Source organism: Molossus molossus, unplaced genomic scaffold (assembly GCF_014108415.1).
Source record: "Molossus molossus isolate mMolMol1 unplaced genomic scaffold, mMolMol1.p scaffold_m16_p_7, whole genome shotgun sequence".
NCBI classification, from domain to species: domain Eukaryota; kingdom Metazoa; phylum Chordata; class Mammalia; order Chiroptera; family Molossidae; genus Molossus; species Molossus molossus.
Genome location: NW_023425401.1, coordinates 16,206,362 through 16,224,925, shown reverse-complemented (window position 1 = coordinate 16,224,925; position 18,564 = coordinate 16,206,362). Strand labels below are relative to the sequence as shown.

Below are 18,564 nucleotides of genomic sequence, written 5' to 3'. Positions count from 1 at the left end.
TCTATTGATGGACATGGGTTCTTTCCACCTTTTGTCTATAGTGAATAATTCTGAAAGGAGCATTGGTATACAAGTATTTAAGTCTCTGTTTTCAGTTTTGGGGTATATACCTGGAACTGGAATTGCTGGGTCACATGGTAATTTTATGTTTAGCTTTTTGAAGAACTGCCAAACTTTTTCCACAGTAGGTGTACCATTTTATATTCTTACCAATGATGTATGTGTTTCAATTTCCCAACCTTTGCTTATTTTCCCTTTCTTTGATCATAGCCATCCTAGTAGGTGTGAAATGGTATCTCATTGTGATGTTGGGCATCTTTTTATGTGCTTGTTGTCTATTTGCATATCTTCTTTGGAGAAGTGTCTAGTAAAGTCTTTTTCTCATTTAAAATATGGGGTTATCTTTTTGTTGTTGAGTTTAGAAGTTCTTTGTATATTCTTGATAATAAGCCCTTGCCAGATATATGGTTTGCACATATTTTTTCCCATTATGTAGGTTGTCTTTTCAATTTCTGGATAGTCCATTGATACCTAAAAGTTTTAGATTTGGATGAAGTCCAGTTTATTTTTTCTTTTGCTAGTGCTTTTTCTAATATTTTAAGAGAATCATCAGCAAATTTATCGGTTATTATTAGATGATTTTTCCCCTGATCACAGATTAGGGCTTGGTCTGCTTTTTTTTTTGGCGGGGGTTGGGGGGTGGGGGAGTCAGGATCAACAAAAAATAACAGTATTAGTTGCAACTGATCAAGTACCTAATGTGCACTAGGTGCCTTTGGGAAACCTGAGAAAAGAGAATTCTAAGGAAGAAAGGGGTCATAATTTCATTGTTGCCCAGTAGTTCTTCTGAAACCCCTTCACCTCCCAAAGAGATTAAAAAATATAGTCTGCCCCATCATTTCTGGAAGAAAGTTAAGTCAGAACTGCTGGTATGTCTGCTGTATAAATCAGGCTCCTGGCATCTGCCCTGGATCCTAGGCTCCCCCACATTTCAGACTGTGGAGGTTCCAATTTTCTTGTTTCTGCATTTCACTGAATTTCTTACTTAGCTCAGCTAGCTTTTCACTTTACCTGCTTAGTCCACAGTCATCCTCATAAATTGCCGAATAAATTCAAGGTAAATGAGTTCCTTACAAGGGACTAACTTTTGAGCCAGACTTTAAATATGTTTTATTGCACTGGAAAAGAGAGAAGTTTCCCCATATTTATAACTCTGAAATTCCTTTAAGAAGCTCTATGTGTGATCTGTTGATTAAAATAATTAGGCCTTTTCGCCCTGGCCGGTTTGGCTCAGCGGTTGGAGAGTTGACCTGTGGTCCAGAGAGACCCGGGTTCGGTTCCTGCTGAGGGCGCGCACCTCAGTTGCAGTTTGTCCCTGGCCCTGGTTGGGTTGTGTGGGTGGCAGCCACTCGATGTGTCCCTTCCACGTCGATGTTTCTCTCTTTCTCACTCTCACTCTATCTGAACAAAAAAGAAAAAATATAATAATAATTAGGCCTTTTCTATTTGTGGTATAAGTACTTTCCTGTATATTTTCTTGCAGATGATTCAGTAATTGTTCACTTGTTTCCTCAAACTATAAAGCACAAGTATTAAGTGCTCTGTAAGTGTTTAATATGGTTTATTTTGATTTTGTTCCCCCCTAGCGGATCTAAAAAGAACAATTGCTGTCCTTTTGGATGACATTTTACAACGATTGGTGAAACTAGAGAACAAAGTCGACTATATTGTTGTGAATGGCTCTGCAACCAACACTACAAATGGAACTAGTGGGAATCTGGTGCCAGTAACTACAAACAAAAGGACTAATGCAGCAGGCAGCATTAGATAGCAGTTACAGATCACCTTGTGCTGCTCCATCCACCGCGGATTATACCCTAGGGCAGAAAAGCTTTTCAATCGCTGGCTAGGATAGAACAATCTACAATTAAAGCTCTCTGTATTTTCAAGGAATATGCTGGATTCATGAACTCTTATTCTGTATATACATTTTTAAGTTATTAGTTTGCTTTCAGGCAAGTGTCTTCAATGCTGAACTATATCCTTCAAGGGTGTAACATGGTTGATGTGGTATGCAGGTAGGTGATCTTTGTATAAACTTTTTTGAGTTTGAGATCAAGCTGAAATAAAAACACTGAAAGACATGGGTTCATTTCAATAAAATATTTATTTAAATATATAACATGTTTTTCAGACAAATAAAGAATATTGTTATTAAATCATTCTGTCGTTTGTTCTCAAGATACATAACTGTTAGACTAATACTGTTAGAAAGTGTGCTTACTTCTAGTACTATATTTTGTTACTCAGATTCTGAGCGGAGAAAGGAAGTAATAATATTGAAAATAATGTTTTGAAATCATGACCCAAAGAATGTCTTCATTTGCACTATCCTTCAGAATAACTGGAGGTTAACTATTGTATATTTAAAAAAATTACATTTGTATGAGTATAATCTTGAAATGGGTAGTAGCCACTGTCTGTAACCTATTCTAAACATTGGGACAATTAAATAATGTTAAGATAGTAATCTCTAACCTCATATGTAACATTTTCTTTCACGAATTCTGAAGAATAAAAGATATTTTATGATGAGATTAAAAAGAAGTATTCATGATTTTTCACATTTATGAATGTCAGTTTAAAAGTTTAATCCTCTGAGTGTCTATCTGTCAGGGAAGCACATTATTTCCATGTTTGGATAATTTTTGCCTTTATGTTGGCAGGGGAAGGGAGATGGAGATATTTGTGAGACTGGGGCTCTCAAGGACTTTAGCCAGATGTATAGATGTGTAAAGGTATTTGTGTTGCATCAAATTGCTTGGAAAATGGTAACGTTATATTATATAAGAGTATCCTGCTTTATGAAAATTTGAATTTGTATAACAGATACAGTAGGTATTCATTTTATGTAATGACCACTTAAAATAATTAAGATCATTTAAGATATAATTTAAATTATGAAGATTGACTATCTTTTCAGGAAAACAGTTAATATATATAGCACAAGAGATCCTAATATTGGCTAATTCTAGTATAAAACAAAGGACACCTTTATTTAAATGTCCCTTGTAGCAAATTTAATTGCCATATAGTGCCCTATATTTAATAGTATTTATTCTCTATAATAACTGCTGAAGTGCAGCTAGCTTCTAGATGTAGACTATATTGAATTTGATTTTGGATATAGTTCATTATTATAGTGCTACCATACATAGTAGCAATAATTATAATGTTTTATTAAAATAAGTATGAGAAAATATTATTTCATGAAAGATAGCATTCTAAACTTTCGCTGTACTCTATCTTTATGTGAAGAAATTAATTATATACCATTGCCAGGTAAAGTTTGGAATAATTGTTCAGTCTTTCTTATTAGATGTGGACATTTTTGTCTTTTTGTTGTTGTTTTCAGGGATGAAATAAAATATTATTTGTTCTTAAAACGTGTTATTGTAAATTTTTTTTCTTTACTTTAATGGTGGTTGTGCACTTAATAAATGGTTAATGAATAAAAGGAATCTTAGAAATTTTTGGGTTTTGGTTTGGAGAATGGTAGGATTCATCTTTTGAGAGAGTTTGAGAGCTAGAGATGGGTGGGGTGGGGGAGAAATAAATGAATATGAAATGAAAATGAGAATAAATACAGATAAGCAAAATGTAGGAGGAAAATCCAAAATTTTTTTACCCAGGGATAAGTGCTGTTGACATTTTACTCTATAAATGTGAATCTGATTTCCCCTCCTGACACTCTTCATTACCTTCTCATTTCTGTTTAAAAATCCAGCATTCTCACTGTGGCCTCAAAAGCCCGAATTTGCTCCTGGTTGCCTCATAACCTCGCACCACCCTCCTCCTCCCTCTTCAGCCATGTTGACGCTCTCCCTAGGGCACACCAAGTGTGTTTCCGTCAGCAGCTTCAAACCTGATACTTCTCCCCTGGAACCCTCATTCCCAGATCTCTTCAAGGTTCCCTCCCTCATATTCATGTGCTTACATGGTACTTCTTTTTTCTTTCTTTTTCTTTTTTTTATTAGTTAATTTATTTTTGTTACAGATGTTTCCCCCCCCCCCCCACTGATTCCCCCCTTCTCCTCCCTCCCCGCCCTGTCCCCAGCTTTGTTGTCCATGTCCACTGTTCATGCATACAGGCATATAAGTTCTGTGGTTTCTCTCTCCCCCACCACCCCCTCTTCTGGGGAGTGTCAGTCTGTACCCCACTTCCACGTCTCTGGGACTACCCCATTCCTCAGACTGTTATGTTCATTATATTCCACAAATAAGTGAGATCATATTACATGGTAATTCTTAAGGGAAGCTGTCTTTGACTACCTGCCTAAAATGTCATACCTCTAACATTCTTCCTACCCTTTTAACTTTTCTTCATGGTTGTAATACATCTAACATTAAATTGTATATTAATGTGAGTTTTTTTCCCCCTGATGCTTCTTAGAATCTGAACTCCACAAAGGCAAAAACTTCATTTTATTCACTGGTAAAACCTGGGCATATACAGCGTGTCTGGCACATCACAGGTACCTGGTAAATATTTGTTAAAATGAGTTACTAAATCATTTTACACTTTCTGTTTTGTGCATTTATACCTTTACTTATATTTTAAAAAATTATACTACACATTCTTTTTGTACAACATATTATGAACTTCTTTCCAACTCAGTAAATATATAGCTTTCATAGATATTCTATTGTGTGGCTATATCACAGTTGATAATCATCTTTCACTTAATTATTAGGCATTTTGGTTGCAAATAAAGTATTTAGACCTAGTGTGGGACAAGTCTAAAACCTGTCCTTTTTCCATTGTGTCATGCTGTCATTATTTTAGATGCATGAGGGTAACCTAATAAAGTGATTCATACCCATTTGGGGGAGACAAATGGTGAAATATCTGTACTAGTATAGAACTATAAGGACAGAAAAAATACAAAATAGGTGACTGTTCTCAAACTCTGATGTCATGAGCAGCAGGTCAGACATATTTTGCAGAGTAGGGAAACGACAGAATAAACTGTACAGTGACTAATCCATAATTGGGTTAGGGAGCTGGGAGGATATTGGTCAGTGGTCAGACTTGTCTTTAATCAGATCAGGTTTTTAACTTATAGCTTCTGACTTAAAATGAATCAGTAATATTTGTATATATTTAAGAAGGAAGTTAAATCGTAAAGATTTTTTGAAAAATTAGTGTGTTTTTTTAGATTTTACCAAAGCCAGTATCTTTCAAACTTTTCTTTCAGAATGAGTTTAGGACCTTCAGTGAGGCCTTTGTAGGTCAAGTGTAACTTCACTTTGCTTCTAAGTGTTGAATGGCAGCATTGTTCATGTGAATAAACCATTATTTTTTATTTAACTTTTTCAGGTGCTTAATTTATCCAGCCACTCACACTTTCTTTAGTCTCTACTGATTTTTCAGGGTAAGAAATAAGCCATGGTTCTGAGGAGTCTTTTAGTTGTGTGTAGTAGATATGGTAGGTACAATATCAGAGCTTGAGGAAAAGCATTTTGAACCACCAGTGTTTGGGAATATACAAATAACATTAGGTTATGTTCCATTTAGATATAAATGTGTGTTTTTTTGGTTTGCTTGTTTTTCATTTTCATGAGTTTGAAATAGAGGAAAAAGAATCCCTATACTTTAAAAAAAATATGTTTTTATTCACTTTTTAGAGAGAGAGGAAGGGAGAGAGAAACATTGATATGAGAGAGACATTGATTGGCTGCCTCCTGCACGCCCCGCACTGGGGATTGAGCCTGCAACCCGCGCTTGTGCCTTGACCGGAAATCGATGGGACGATGCTCAGTCCACCGAGCCACACTGGCTGGGCCCCTATACTCTTTTCTTCAAATTTGAACTGGGAGTCTGAAGGCCTTGAGTGATGGCTGAAGCAGGAGGACACAGAAAGGGGACCTCTGCCAGGCAGAAAGGTCACTGGCTGTCTGCCTCCTCGAGGAGGTGCTACATCTTGCGTATTAAACTAAAACTTTTCAAAACCAGAATGTACTCCAGGAGGAAAGATTTAGTGCAGGAAGGATTTGGAGAATTAAAAAAATTTTTTTTTTTTATCCTCACCCGAGGACATTTTTCCATGTTTTGTTCAGATAGAGTGGGAGGGAGAGGGGCCAGAGGGAATGCCTCTGCAAAACCAAAATAACGTATTTCTCGCTGGTGATAAGGCATGAGTGTGGGTCAGACAGCACGTGTCCTAACTGTAGTCACAGCCCGGCCCTTTGCCATCTTAGGATGTCCTGTTGGAATTCGAAACAGATGAAGCCGAGCCCAGAGCTGCTCACAGTTATGAAACAATCTATTGTTTTCTATTGTCGGGCTTTGCCTGACCTATTTTATACCAATATGGTAGTACTCTCTTATTGTGATTTTGCTTTTCATGGTTTGTTACCCACAGTCAACTTCAGTCCTTAAATACTAAATGGAGCCCGTCTGGTGTGGCTCAGTTGGATGAGCATCCTCCCATGCACCAAGAGGTCATCAGTTCAGTTACTGATCAGGGCACATGCCCAGGTTGCTGCCTCCATCCCCCGCAGGGGGTGTGGACGAGGCAGCCCATCTATTTGGAAACATCCATTTCTCATGGGTGTTTCAATCTCTCTCGCGCTCTCCTTTCTTCTTTCTCTAAAATCAATAAAAAATATTAAAAACATATTAAATGGAAAACTCCAGAAATAAGCAATTTAGCAAACAATTCATAAGTTTTAAATTGCATGCTGTTCTGACTGGGAATCGAACCGGTGACTTTTTGGTGCATGGGATGACGCTCCACCACTGAGGCACACCGGCCGGGAGAATTATTTTTTTTATCCTTATGTTGTGACTTGCTTTATCCGCAATACATTTTTTTTGGAAGTACATTTTGATACTAATGTAATTATTTCATAATACTAATATACTATCTCAAAATAGCAGTGTAAGTTCTTTTAGTAGTTACTTGGGAATCAGTCCAGAGGCTGCAGAAGAACCACCAAAGGAGAATACAAAGATACTGTCTGTGCACATGGCCTTGGACCATGGTCTGCATTCTCCTGTGCCAGACTGGGCTGGTCTCCAAAAATGCTTTGGGATCATCCTTCATTGCCACAAGAAATTTCCGTGAGTCTAACACTTGCTTTCAGAGACTGGCACTGCCGATGTGGTCTCTGTTCTTCTTCTCTTTTTAAATTGATTTCAGAGAGAAAGGAAGGGGGAGAGATAGAGAAAGAGAGAGAGAGAGAGACACACAGAGAGAGAGAGAGATTTCTTGTTCTACTTATTCATGTATTTATTGATTGATTCTTGTATGTGTCCTGACCAGGGATCAAACCCCAAACCTAGATATATGGGGACGATACTCCTAACAACTGAGCTACCCGGCCAGGGTTGTATTCTCTGTTCTTGAAGAACATATTCTTGGAGCTAATACCTTGTTGACCTTGAAGAGTCTGAGTGTGTCTCAGGTGTTTGTATTTCTCGAACACAAGGGCTGAGAATTGTTCAAGCAGAAGAAATGGTAGAGCTTTCTTCAGGCTTAAAGCATGTCTCTGAACTCGGAACCTGACAATGTTGGTGTTGTGTTTGGAAGTGGTAAACTAAGGGTAAAGATATTGTGAAGAGAACAGGAGCCATGTGGACATTCTAGTTGGCAAGAAGCTATTGGGGTATGTTGTAGATGCCTGTGGTAATGTCTTTGATGGAAAGGGTCTAGTTGGTTGTAAGACTCATTAGGCAAGTTGACCTGAGAGCCCCAGGCATCATTCCTTTCCTCTCTGTGCAGGAAGCAATGCAGATTGGCCTTGGGCTCTGGGAAGCTTGGACGGTGGTTGGTTGTGGTCAGCATGAGCTGATTATTGGTGACTGAGAGACTGGCAAAATGTCAGTGATTGGCATAATTATTAACCAGAAATGTTTCAATGATTGATCTAATAAAAAGAAGAAGCTAGCCCTGGCCAGTTTGGCTGAGCGGTTAGAGCGTCGGCCTGCGGTCCAGAGAGACCTGGGTTCGGTTCCCGCTAAGGGCACGTACCTCAGTTGTAGTTTGTCCCTGGCCCTGGTTGGATCGTGCAGGTGGCAACCACTCGATGTGCCCCTTTCACGTCGATGTTTCTCTCTCTCTCTCTCTCCCCCTCCCACTCTATCTGAACAAAAAAAAAGAAAAATGTCCTCGGGTGAAGATTAAAAAAAAAAGAAGCTATACCATATTTATATTGCTACCGATCAAAGAAGATCCAACTGGTGAAGATACTCACAGATGCAGTATTGTGATTTCAGCCACTGCTTCTGATGCTGCCCACATCAGTACCTGACTCCTTATTCTGACTGTTCTATGGGAGAATATTTTAGAGATAACGGCAAATGTGTTTGATCTATAACAAGTTATCCAAATGGCTCACTCTGAGATGTCTCTGCTGCTCCGCAGACCCCTCCGCTGCTTGCGGGGCCCAGCCTGGTGATGTTTACTACCCATACTCCCATCTGCTGGAGAGCACATCCAAAATGAACGATACTTTTGGTGGCTCCTTGACTGCTTTACCAGTCCTGGAAACACAAGCTGGTGATATGTCTGCTTACATCCCAACAAATATAATTTCCATCACTGATAGACAAATCTTCTTGGAAACAGAATTGTTCTACAAAGGTATCTGCCCCCTTGCCATTAACGTTGGTTTGTTTCTGTCCTGTGTCAGATCTGCTGCCCAGCCAGGGCCACAAAGCAGGTGACAGGTACCACGAAGTTGGAATTGGCTCATTATCCTGAGGTTGCTGCTTTTGTTCAATTTGGTTTCTACCTTCATGTTGCCACTCAACAACTCTTGAGTCGTGGTATGCATCTGAATTGCTGAAGCAAGGACAGTATTCTCCTATGGCTACTGAAGAAGTAGCTCTTCTCTGTGCTGGTATAAAAGTGGCATCTTGATAAACTGGAGCTGTTTCTATTTCATTTTTATTTTTTTTGCTGGCGTGTTTAAATTTTAAATGGCATGATATTTTATCCTAACTACTTCATTATGCTTTAAGAATCAAATAAAAAAATCTTATATAACCACAAAGCCATTCTTACATTTGAAAAAATGACATACCCCTTAAGTTTTAATATAAACTATTAAAATTTCCCAGATTGTCTCAAAAAACATCTTTTTACAATTATGTTCTCAAATCAGAATCCAAACAAGGTCCATACATTGAATTTGATCTTTACAGCCTCTAAAATCTCTTTTCATCTGGAGGAGGGCTCCATCTTCCCTCCCTAATAACCATTTCCTTCTTGAAGAAACCCGGTCGGTAGTACTGTAGAATGTCTCAGTTGCATTCTTGTGGTGTTTAATTTGCTTCCCTATCCTCTGTATTTCCTGTAGTCTAAAAGTTATCTTTAAAGACTTAAGTTCTATTTCAAATTTTTGACAAAACTATGCTATAGGTGATATTGTAGACTTCATATTGTTTCATGACCTCAGGACACACATAGTGTCAGACTGGCTCACTCTTAGTGATGCTTAAATTGTTCAGGCTGTGACAGCCTGATTCCTTCATCTTTCATGTAATTATTTTAGTATCTCTTGATTACATTATTTGATTCATTTGGAAATAATTAGGGGTTGCAAGATGGTGGTTTTCTAATTTGATCATTCCCTGTCCCATTTATTAGTTAGAATTCTACTCTGGAAGAATTTTCCTATATCCATTAAGATTATTTGGTTACCCTGAAATATTGTTCAAGCCAGAAAGGCAGGAAAGATTTTTATTTTATTTATTTTAAAATATGTTTTTATTGCTTTTTTTAGGGAGAGAGAGAGAAACATTCATGTGAGAGAGAAACACTGATCTGCTGCTTCCTGCACACCCCCGACTAGGGATCTAGCCTACAGCCTGGGCATGTGCACTGACCAGGAATTGAACCGGGACCTCTCAGTCCATGGGACGATGCTCAATCCACACAGCCACACTGGCCAGGTAGCAGGAAAGATTTTTAATTATTTTCTTTAATTATGCAATTCTAGAGAATGTGTTGGTTACCTAGCAACCTCTGTGATGTCCATAGACTGTCTTCTTTTTTCTTTCTTAAAAAATATCACTAAGAACTAATGGCTTTATTTATTGACTGTGTTTCTGTCAGTTGCAGTTGTTTGATGCTTAAATTATTCTATTTTGGGTACAAGGGGTGAACTTTTTGAGGTTTCTATATTCATTTGACATGGCAATATTAGCCTTTGATAGTTTTCTTGCTTTCTGGCACAATAAAATGTCCTACGCTCAGCTGATACATATTCTGGAATTGGCTGTTTGTCCAAAAAACCCTGAGTCCTTTTAGCATGAAATGATGTTTCAGACCGCAACAGGGGTTTCTTGTTGTTCCTGGGTTATCATTGCTTCTTGGCCTTTTCAGTGGAGTGAGCTAGAAAATAAGTAACTTTTAAAAATTGCAAGTTTATACTGATATTTACAACCACAATTTAAAATTGCAAGATTAAAAAAAATTTTTTAATTTATTTTTGTTACAGATGTTTCTCCTCTTCCCCCCATTTATCCACCCCCACCCTGTCCCCAGCTTTGTTGTCCATGTCCATTGTTCATGCATACATGCATATAAGTTCTGTGTTTCTCTCTCCCCCACCACCCCCTCTTCTGGGGATTGTCAGTTAGTACCCACTTCCATGTCTCGGTTCCATTCCTCAGACTGTTACGTTCATTATATTCCACAAATAAGTGAGATCATATGATTCTTGTCTTTCTCTGTTTGGCTTGTTTCGCTTAGATACATGGAGGGACTTTCCAGGTCCCTCCATGTCGTCTCAAAGGATAAGAGATCTTTCTTTCTTACAGCTGCATAGTACTTGATTGTGTATATGTACCCCAGCTTTTTTAACCATTTGTCTACTGATGGACATTTGGGCTGTTTCCAGATCTTAGCTATTGTAAATAGTGCTGCTACGAACATGGGGGTACATATATTCTTTCTGATTGGTGTTTCAGGCTTCTTAGGGTATATTCCTAGAAGTGGGATCACTGGGTCAGACGGCACTTCAATTTTTAATTTTTTGAGGAAACACCATATTGTTTTCCATAGTGGCTGCACCAGTCTGCATTCCACCACCAGCAGAATTTTCACTGATACATCACCTAAGGCAACAGAAACAAAGGAGAAAATGGCCAGGGCTGGTTTTGCTCAGTGGTTAGAGCATCGGCCTGCGGTCCAGAGAGACCCAGGTTCAGTGTCCACTAAGGGTATGTACCTCGGTTGCAGTTTGTCCCGGCCCTGGTTGGTCGTGCGGGTGGCAGCCACTTGATGTGTCCCTTTTGCGTCGATGTTTCTCTCTCTCTCTCTCCCTCCCTCCCTCCCACTCTATCTGAACAAAAAATGGAAAAATGTCCTCGGGCGAGGATTAAAAAAAAAAAAAAAAGAAAGGAGAAAATGAACACATGGGACTACATCAACCTCAAAAGCTTCTGCATAGCAAAAGAAACAGCCACCAAAATGGAAAGGCAACCCACTCTATGGAAGAGCATAATTGCCAACGATACATCAGATAAGGGATTATTTTCCAAAATATATAGAGTGCTCATACAACTCAACAAAAGGAAGACAAAGAACCCAATTAAAAATTAAAAAATGGGCAGAGGAACTAAATAGACACCTCTACGAACAGGACTTACAAATGGCTAAGAGACATATGAAGAAATGCTCAACATCACTAATCATCAGAGAGATGCAAATTAGAGCAACAATGAGGTATCACTACCTCAAACGAGTCAGAATGGCCACCACCAACAATCATCAAACAAGTGTTGGCAAGGGTGTGGAGAAAAGGGGACTCTAGAAAATTGCAAGATTCTTTAACTGCCCTTTTTGTGCTGACTATTTCATCCTTAACTGCTTTAACATAGTTTCTTAGTTGTATTATGTTAAAATATGTTAGTTTCAAAATAATAATACAATTGTTGCTATTAACAATAAGACTACTAAATGAAACTAGACAATTTAAGATTTGCTTGCTTTTTTACTTATTTTGTCCTAAGAATGTATCTCACCAAGAACTGCATAGTCAGAATATTTTGCTCTAAGGTCAGTTGGAATAATTTTTTTTTCTGTGTTTTGTCACCAAATTGATATACCATTAGGTTCATTTGTTTCAGTTTTCAAATTCTAGGCATTGATTTTTATTTTCTCTTTAAATTTAGTTTTGTGTTTTGCTTACTACCTCCTTTTTTTTTTTTTTTTTTTTTTTTTTTTATCCTCACCCGAGGATATTTTTCCATTTTTTGTACAGATAGAGTGGGAGGGAGAGAGAGTGAGAAACATTGACGTGAACGGACACATCGAGTGGCTGCCACCCGCACGACCAACCAAGGCCGGGGACAAACTGCAACCGAAGTACGTGCCCTTAGCGGGAACCGAACCCCGGTCTCTCCGGACCGCGGGCCGACGCTCTAACCGCTGAGCCAAACTGGCCAGGGCTTACTACCTCCTTTTTAAAATACTTTTTTACTTGTCTTCTGGGACACTACTTTTTTGTGTTATTCATTTATTTTCTGGCTCACTTGGGCCTTCTATTCAGTCTCCTGTCCTGGTCCCTCCTCCTCTTCCTGCTGTAAACTTTGGAGTGTACTAGGACCTCTCCCTTGTTAATATTCACTTCCTATGAAAGCATCTTGTCCTATTGTTTTAAATACCATCTATTTTATGATTACTTTCAAATTTATGTCTCCTGTCTGAACTTCTTCTCTAAATTTCAGATTGGGATATTCAACTTTTTATTCATTCTCTGCATGTGAATGTTTCATAGGCAGTTTAAACTTAACATGTCCAAAGGCAAACTCGATTTCCATCCTCTGGCAGTCTCCCCTAGTTCAGTAAGTGGCAAATCCATCATGCTGCTCAGGTCAAATACCTTGAAGTCATCCCTGATTCTTTTCTCTCACATCCCATAACCAATCCATCAATATATCCTGTCAGCTTCTACCTTTGAAATATACCAAAGATCCAATAGATTCTCCATGTCTTACCATCTCCACTGCCATCACCTCTGACTAAGGTGGTGTAAATTCACCGGGATTATTGTAATCGCCTCAAAACAGGTCTTCCCTTTTCCATCCATTTTTCTCCTTTTCAAGCTATTCTCCACTTGGCAGTTACAGTGAATTGCTACAAGTCATTCATTTCCCCTGGCTGGGTTGGCCCAGTGGTTAGTGTCAGCCATGGACGAAAGAGTCATGAGTTTGATTCTGGTCAAGGGCACGTACCTCCGTTGTTGTTCGGTCCCTGGCCCTGGTCGGGTTTGTGCAGGAGGCAGCCAGTTGATGTGTCTCTCTCACATCGGTGTTTCTCTCTCTCTCTCTCTCTCTCTCTGTCTGAAGATAAATGGAAAAATGTCCTGAGGTGAGGATTAAAAAATAAATAAATCAAAATTCATTCATTTGTTTAAAACTCCCCAGTATATCCCTTTAAAATGATCTGGGTTTGGGGAAAGTGGATGGGAGATATAGATGAAACAAGAGGCCATGTATTGCTAATTGTTGAAACTGACTCATGGCAACATTAAATTTATTTTACTTATTTTTGTATATAGTTGATAAATAAAACAAAACTCTGCAAAGGCATTTCATTTGTCTATAACTGCATCAATATGGTAACTACTGGCAACCTGTGGTTATTGAGCACTTGAAATGTACCTGTCTGAATTTAGATGTGCTATGAATATAAAATATACACATGGTAAGAAAGAAAAATGTAAACTACCTCATTAATATTTTATATTGATTACATGTAGAAATGTTAATATTTTAGATATATTGGGTCAAATAAAAGAAAATTAATTTTACTTGTTTCTTTTTATTTTTTTAAAGGATGGCTACTAAGAGCCCTGGCTGGTTTTGCTCAGTAATTAAAGCATCAGCCTGTGGACCAGTGAGTTTCAGGTTCGATTCCAGTCAAGGGCATGTACTTGGGTTGTGGTTCATTCCGGCCCTGGTCATGTGGGAGGCAACCCATTGATGTGTCTCTCTTGCATCGATGTTTCTCTTTCTCTCTCCCTCCCTCTTTCCCACTCTATCTGAAGAAAAATAAAAAAATATCTTCAGGTAAGGATTAAAAAAAAAAAGATTGCTACTAGAAAATTTAAAATTACATATGTGGCTCATGTCATCTTTTCATTGGATCCATAAGGCCCTGTATGATCTGGGCCCTGCTTCTCTGGCCTCATCATCTTTTTCTCTCCCTTGCTCATGCTGCTCCAACCACACTGATCTCTTTGTTTAGAACAAGCAAAATACACTTCTGCCTCAGGGCCTTTGAGCTTGCTGATTTGTCTGCCTGGAGCTCTCTTTCTCGGTGTCTGTGTTTCTCTCTCTTTCCTTCAAGATTCTGCTCAAGTCACCGATGTTTTCAGAGTACTAACCTTATCCATGTAACACCTCATTCCCTTCACTATTGCCCTTAATCCACTTTCTTTTTCTTAATAATACTTATCACTACTGATTGTTTTGTTTTATTCATTTGTATTCCTGTATCCTGAGTACCTAGCATAGTACTTATACAACATAGGCATTTGGTAACAGTTTGTGGAATGAATGTCTATAGATTGTGCAAATACTCATGTCAAGTCCAATACTGACTTCTGCAATAAGGCTTAGGTTTCCTAAATATACAAAGAGTAAAAATTATTAGAGTACAATAAACTTTTATTTCATTATAACTATATAAAATTCCCTGCATAAGAAAACAGATACTTTATGATATAAGATGGCTGTTTTATTCTTTTCAAAGGAATTAAGGTAAAATAACATTATACAAATAAATTTTGTGTCATTAGTAAGATAGGGAGTTTAGAGATACTTATGAGGAATTAAAAAAAAGTAAATAAAATCCAGACCAACAGTTACTTAAAGGTCAGAATTTTTTTTTGTTTAATCCAATAGCTAATATCCCATTTCTCAAAGGAATTTCCCAAGTTCTTTTATTAGTCTGGTATTTTTATTGTACTCATGGTAATCCAGTAAAGTAGGTCACGTAAGGAACCTAGAAATTTTTTGGATACACTGAAATTTTTGTTGTGGAAGTGATTATAACAAAGCTAGATCTGTTTATAAAATAACTTTTGAAGGCAGTCATTCTTATTTATTTAAAGCTAAAACTATGAAGCAGGGAAAGTAATCCAAGAGTTAAAAATGAAAAAGGACTAATTTTAGCTTACTGTCTTAAGTTTAAAGTGTAAGATGACTAAATATGCTAATGAAATAATTAAAAAACAAGAGGATTTTTTCTTTATTTGAATATGTTTGCTTTTCCTTTTTAATTTCAAACAGTTCTTGGTCACAGCATCCCTTCAACTGTGACTGGAAAACAATGATACGACACCAACAAGATGTATGACAGTTTGGATTGTGAAATTTCAGTAGAGAAAACCGGACAAATTAGGGCTAGCACTATATTAAGGACCATTAATTAAGATTTTTATATATTGTTAGTGATATTTTGGAATATTATTTTGTTCTCATTTAGCAAACATTTGCTAAGTGTATATTGTATGTCAACACTATACCAGGTACCCAAGGTTACAAAACTAGACTTTCATATTGGCTACCCTTCACTGAGAGCTAACTAAATGTCAAGTAAGTGCTTTACAGAGATTGTTTTAGTTAATTCTCACAGGAGATGTAATTTTATTACTCTCAATATACAAATGGGGAAACACAGGCTTTCCAAAGAGTTCACTGTTTAGATCAACAATTTTCAACCAATGTGCTGCAAGATTTTTAAAAACATGTAATACCTGACTATTTACTCAGGGGCACTGACTGCTTTTCCCTTAGATTGTCAAATAAAATAACAGACAACACAACAATAGCCGTCTGGTGTGAATGAATCAAAATTATACATATTTTATTTTGTCAGATCGGCAAAAAATATAGTTTTTGGTGTGCTGCAGAATTTTAGTAATTAGTTTGTGTGTCCCGTGAAATGAAAAAGGTTGAAAATCGCTGCTATAGAGGAATAAAAATAACAGTAGATATGCTATAAAGCCCTAAATGCTATAATAGACAGTGCCTTTTGGGGGTGGGAATGAGGAGGCCTTTCAGAGAGCAGGATGCTTGTTCTGAATGTGAAAGGCAGAGAGCATTTGCATGGCGGAGAAGGGGGGAAATATTGCTAGCATATGCAAAGGAACTGAAATCTGAAATGCTTTAAACATTACTGAAAACTTCTCTATAAGCCCCTGCACACCTGAAAATTATATAATGTTCCCAGCCAATGTTATCCCGATAGATTTACTAAAAAAGAACACTAATTGCAAAAAAAAGAAAAAGAAATTGTAAAAAAGAAAATTGTAAAAAAGAAAAAAAAAAAAGAGTAGCAAAAACTACTGATATTAGTCTATTTCTTAAGCTGGATGTGATTACTTGGCTGTTTATTTTTTAAAATTAAAAACTAAACCGTGCATATATGTGCTTTTGTATGTATAATAGAGTTCAAATAAAATAAGAAAAATTGATTTGGTCTAAACTGGAGTTTGGCTGTGGTTACTCATACATACAGTTGATCAAAGAAAAGAAAAACACTTTAGGGGGAAACTATACTGCCCCCTGCCTCCCAAATTTCCAGCCTACTTGGAAAAGTTCATAATTCTTCAACCCTTAACATCCCTTGGATCCTGCATTTGCACAAATAGGTAGTGGATTGTGAAGGGTGTTTATTTCCCCCAGAAAAGTCATTTCCTCAGTGCCCATGTTAAATGGCTTCAGGATAACATCTTCCAAAGAGGAACATTGGGAGCTGGGAGAGGAAGGACAAGGGAGATCCTTCCAGGGAACAGAATCAGAGGCTGCCTGATCTAATTGGTTGGACAAGGAACTTTCTGTACTGTTGAAACATGGAGTCATTAATGTTCCTGCCCAGCAGGATTTGGTATTTGGTGTGTGTCATTTTCTAGTGTCTTTTGTGTATTTCCAATTCTCCCCTTTTTCTGGTAGAGTTTTTTTTTTTTTTTTTTTTTTTAATCCTCACTAGAGGATATGTATTTTTCCTGTTTATCTTCAGATAGAGTAGGAGAGTGGGAGAGAGGGAGAGAGGGAGAGAGAGAGAAACATCGACATGAGAGGGACACATTGACTGGTTGCCTCCCACAAGACCCGACCAGGGCCGGGGAGGATTTGCAGCCCAGGTATGTGCCCTTGACCAGAATTGAACCCGAGAGTCTTTGGTTCACTGGCTGATGCTCTAACCATGGAGTCAAACTGGCCAGGGCTGGTAGAGTTTTTATTGTTAATGATTTTATTCTACTGTTATCGCTGTAGTATGGATATTGGAGGGGCAAACAGTTTTCTTGTCTTTCAGTTATCACTGCCAAACCATTAAGAGTGAATCATTGATAGAGAAGACTGCAGAGACTCCAGACTTCAAGCTGGATGCAATAGCTGGCTGAAACTTTAGGGCTGATAAATACATTCGACGTAAAAATGCCTGTGTAGGAAGATGGGTGTGCACTTCAACCCTATGGATTGACCTCTCTCAACCACCTTAATTGTAGATAGAGCCTGGAAAATGTGAGTACAGTACTTGTTTTCTCAGCCTTCTTTCTACAACTAGGGGTGGTAATGTGACATAGGGGTGGCCAATGACACATAGATGAAAATCTTTTGGAGGGGGGTGCTTATAGAAACATTCCTTTTTACTTGATAAAGGAACAGCTGATGTTGGTTAACCCTTCTTTTTTTTTTTAATACTCACCTGAGGATATATTTTTCTATTTATCTTCAGATAGAGTGGGAGGGAGGGGGAGAAAGAGAGGGAGAAAGAGGAAACATCATTGCGAGAGAGACACATCGACTGGTTGCCTCCTGCATGACCCTGAACACGGCCGGGGATGAATGCAACCGAGGTATGTGCCCTTGACTGGAATTGAACCCACGACTCTTTGGTCCCAGGGCTTGGTTACTCTTCTTTCTTCCTTGATTTGGATATGATTTCTGGAGCTTTTGCAACCATGGGGAAAACGTCCTGAAACAATGCCAACAACTACCTCTTCCGACACTTCTTTAAAGTAACAAACAACCCTATATTTATTTATTTATTTTTATTCTCACCTGAGGACATTTTTACATTTATCTTCAGATAGAGTGAGAGGGAGTAAGGGAGGAAGAGAGAGAGAGAAACATTGATGTGCGAAAGACACATCGACTAGCTGCCACCCACACGACCCCAACAGGGACCAGGGACAAACTGCAACTGAGGTATGTGCCCTTAGCAGGAACAGAACCCCAGTCTGTCTGGACTGCGGGCCAACGCTCTAACTGCTGAGCCAAACCGGCCAGGGCAAACAACCCTATATTTAATAAAGCCTCTGTTAATAGGATTATTCTGTTATTTGCAAAAGAAAGCATTCCTGATTTACACGTCATTGCAAAATACGGATAATACAAGGTGGGGCAAAAGTAGGTTTACAGTTGTGAGTATGCAAGAATTTATTCTTGTATTATTATTTAGTAATTATTGTATTATTTTCCATTTGAACAACTGTAAACCTATTTTTACCCCATCCTGTCTATAAAATATCTAACAC

At 38.1% G+C, this 18,564-nt stretch overlaps 1 protein-coding gene and 1 pseudogene across 5 annotated transcripts in view; both read left to right on the top strand.

The window, feature by feature from the left end:
* Positions 1 to 2,624, top strand: part of CCDC126 (coiled-coil domain containing 126) — a 39,875-nt gene extending 37,251 nt beyond the window's left edge. For all 5 annotated transcript variants that reach the window (XM_036247512.1, XM_036247510.1, XM_036247513.1 and 2 more), the window contains one exon: positions 1,647 to 2,624. In XM_036247512.1, the coding sequence (XP_036103405.1) occupies positions 1,647 to 1,831 (185 nt within the window). In that variant the 3' untranslated portion in view covers positions 1,832 to 2,624. The remainder of the gene's footprint in view (positions 1 to 1,646) is intronic.
* Positions 2,625 to 7,044: 4,420 nt separating this feature from the next.
* On the top strand, positions 7,045 to 17,127 carry LOC118620343 (annotated as a pseudogene).
* Positions 17,128 to 18,564: the final 1,437 nt, after the last annotated feature.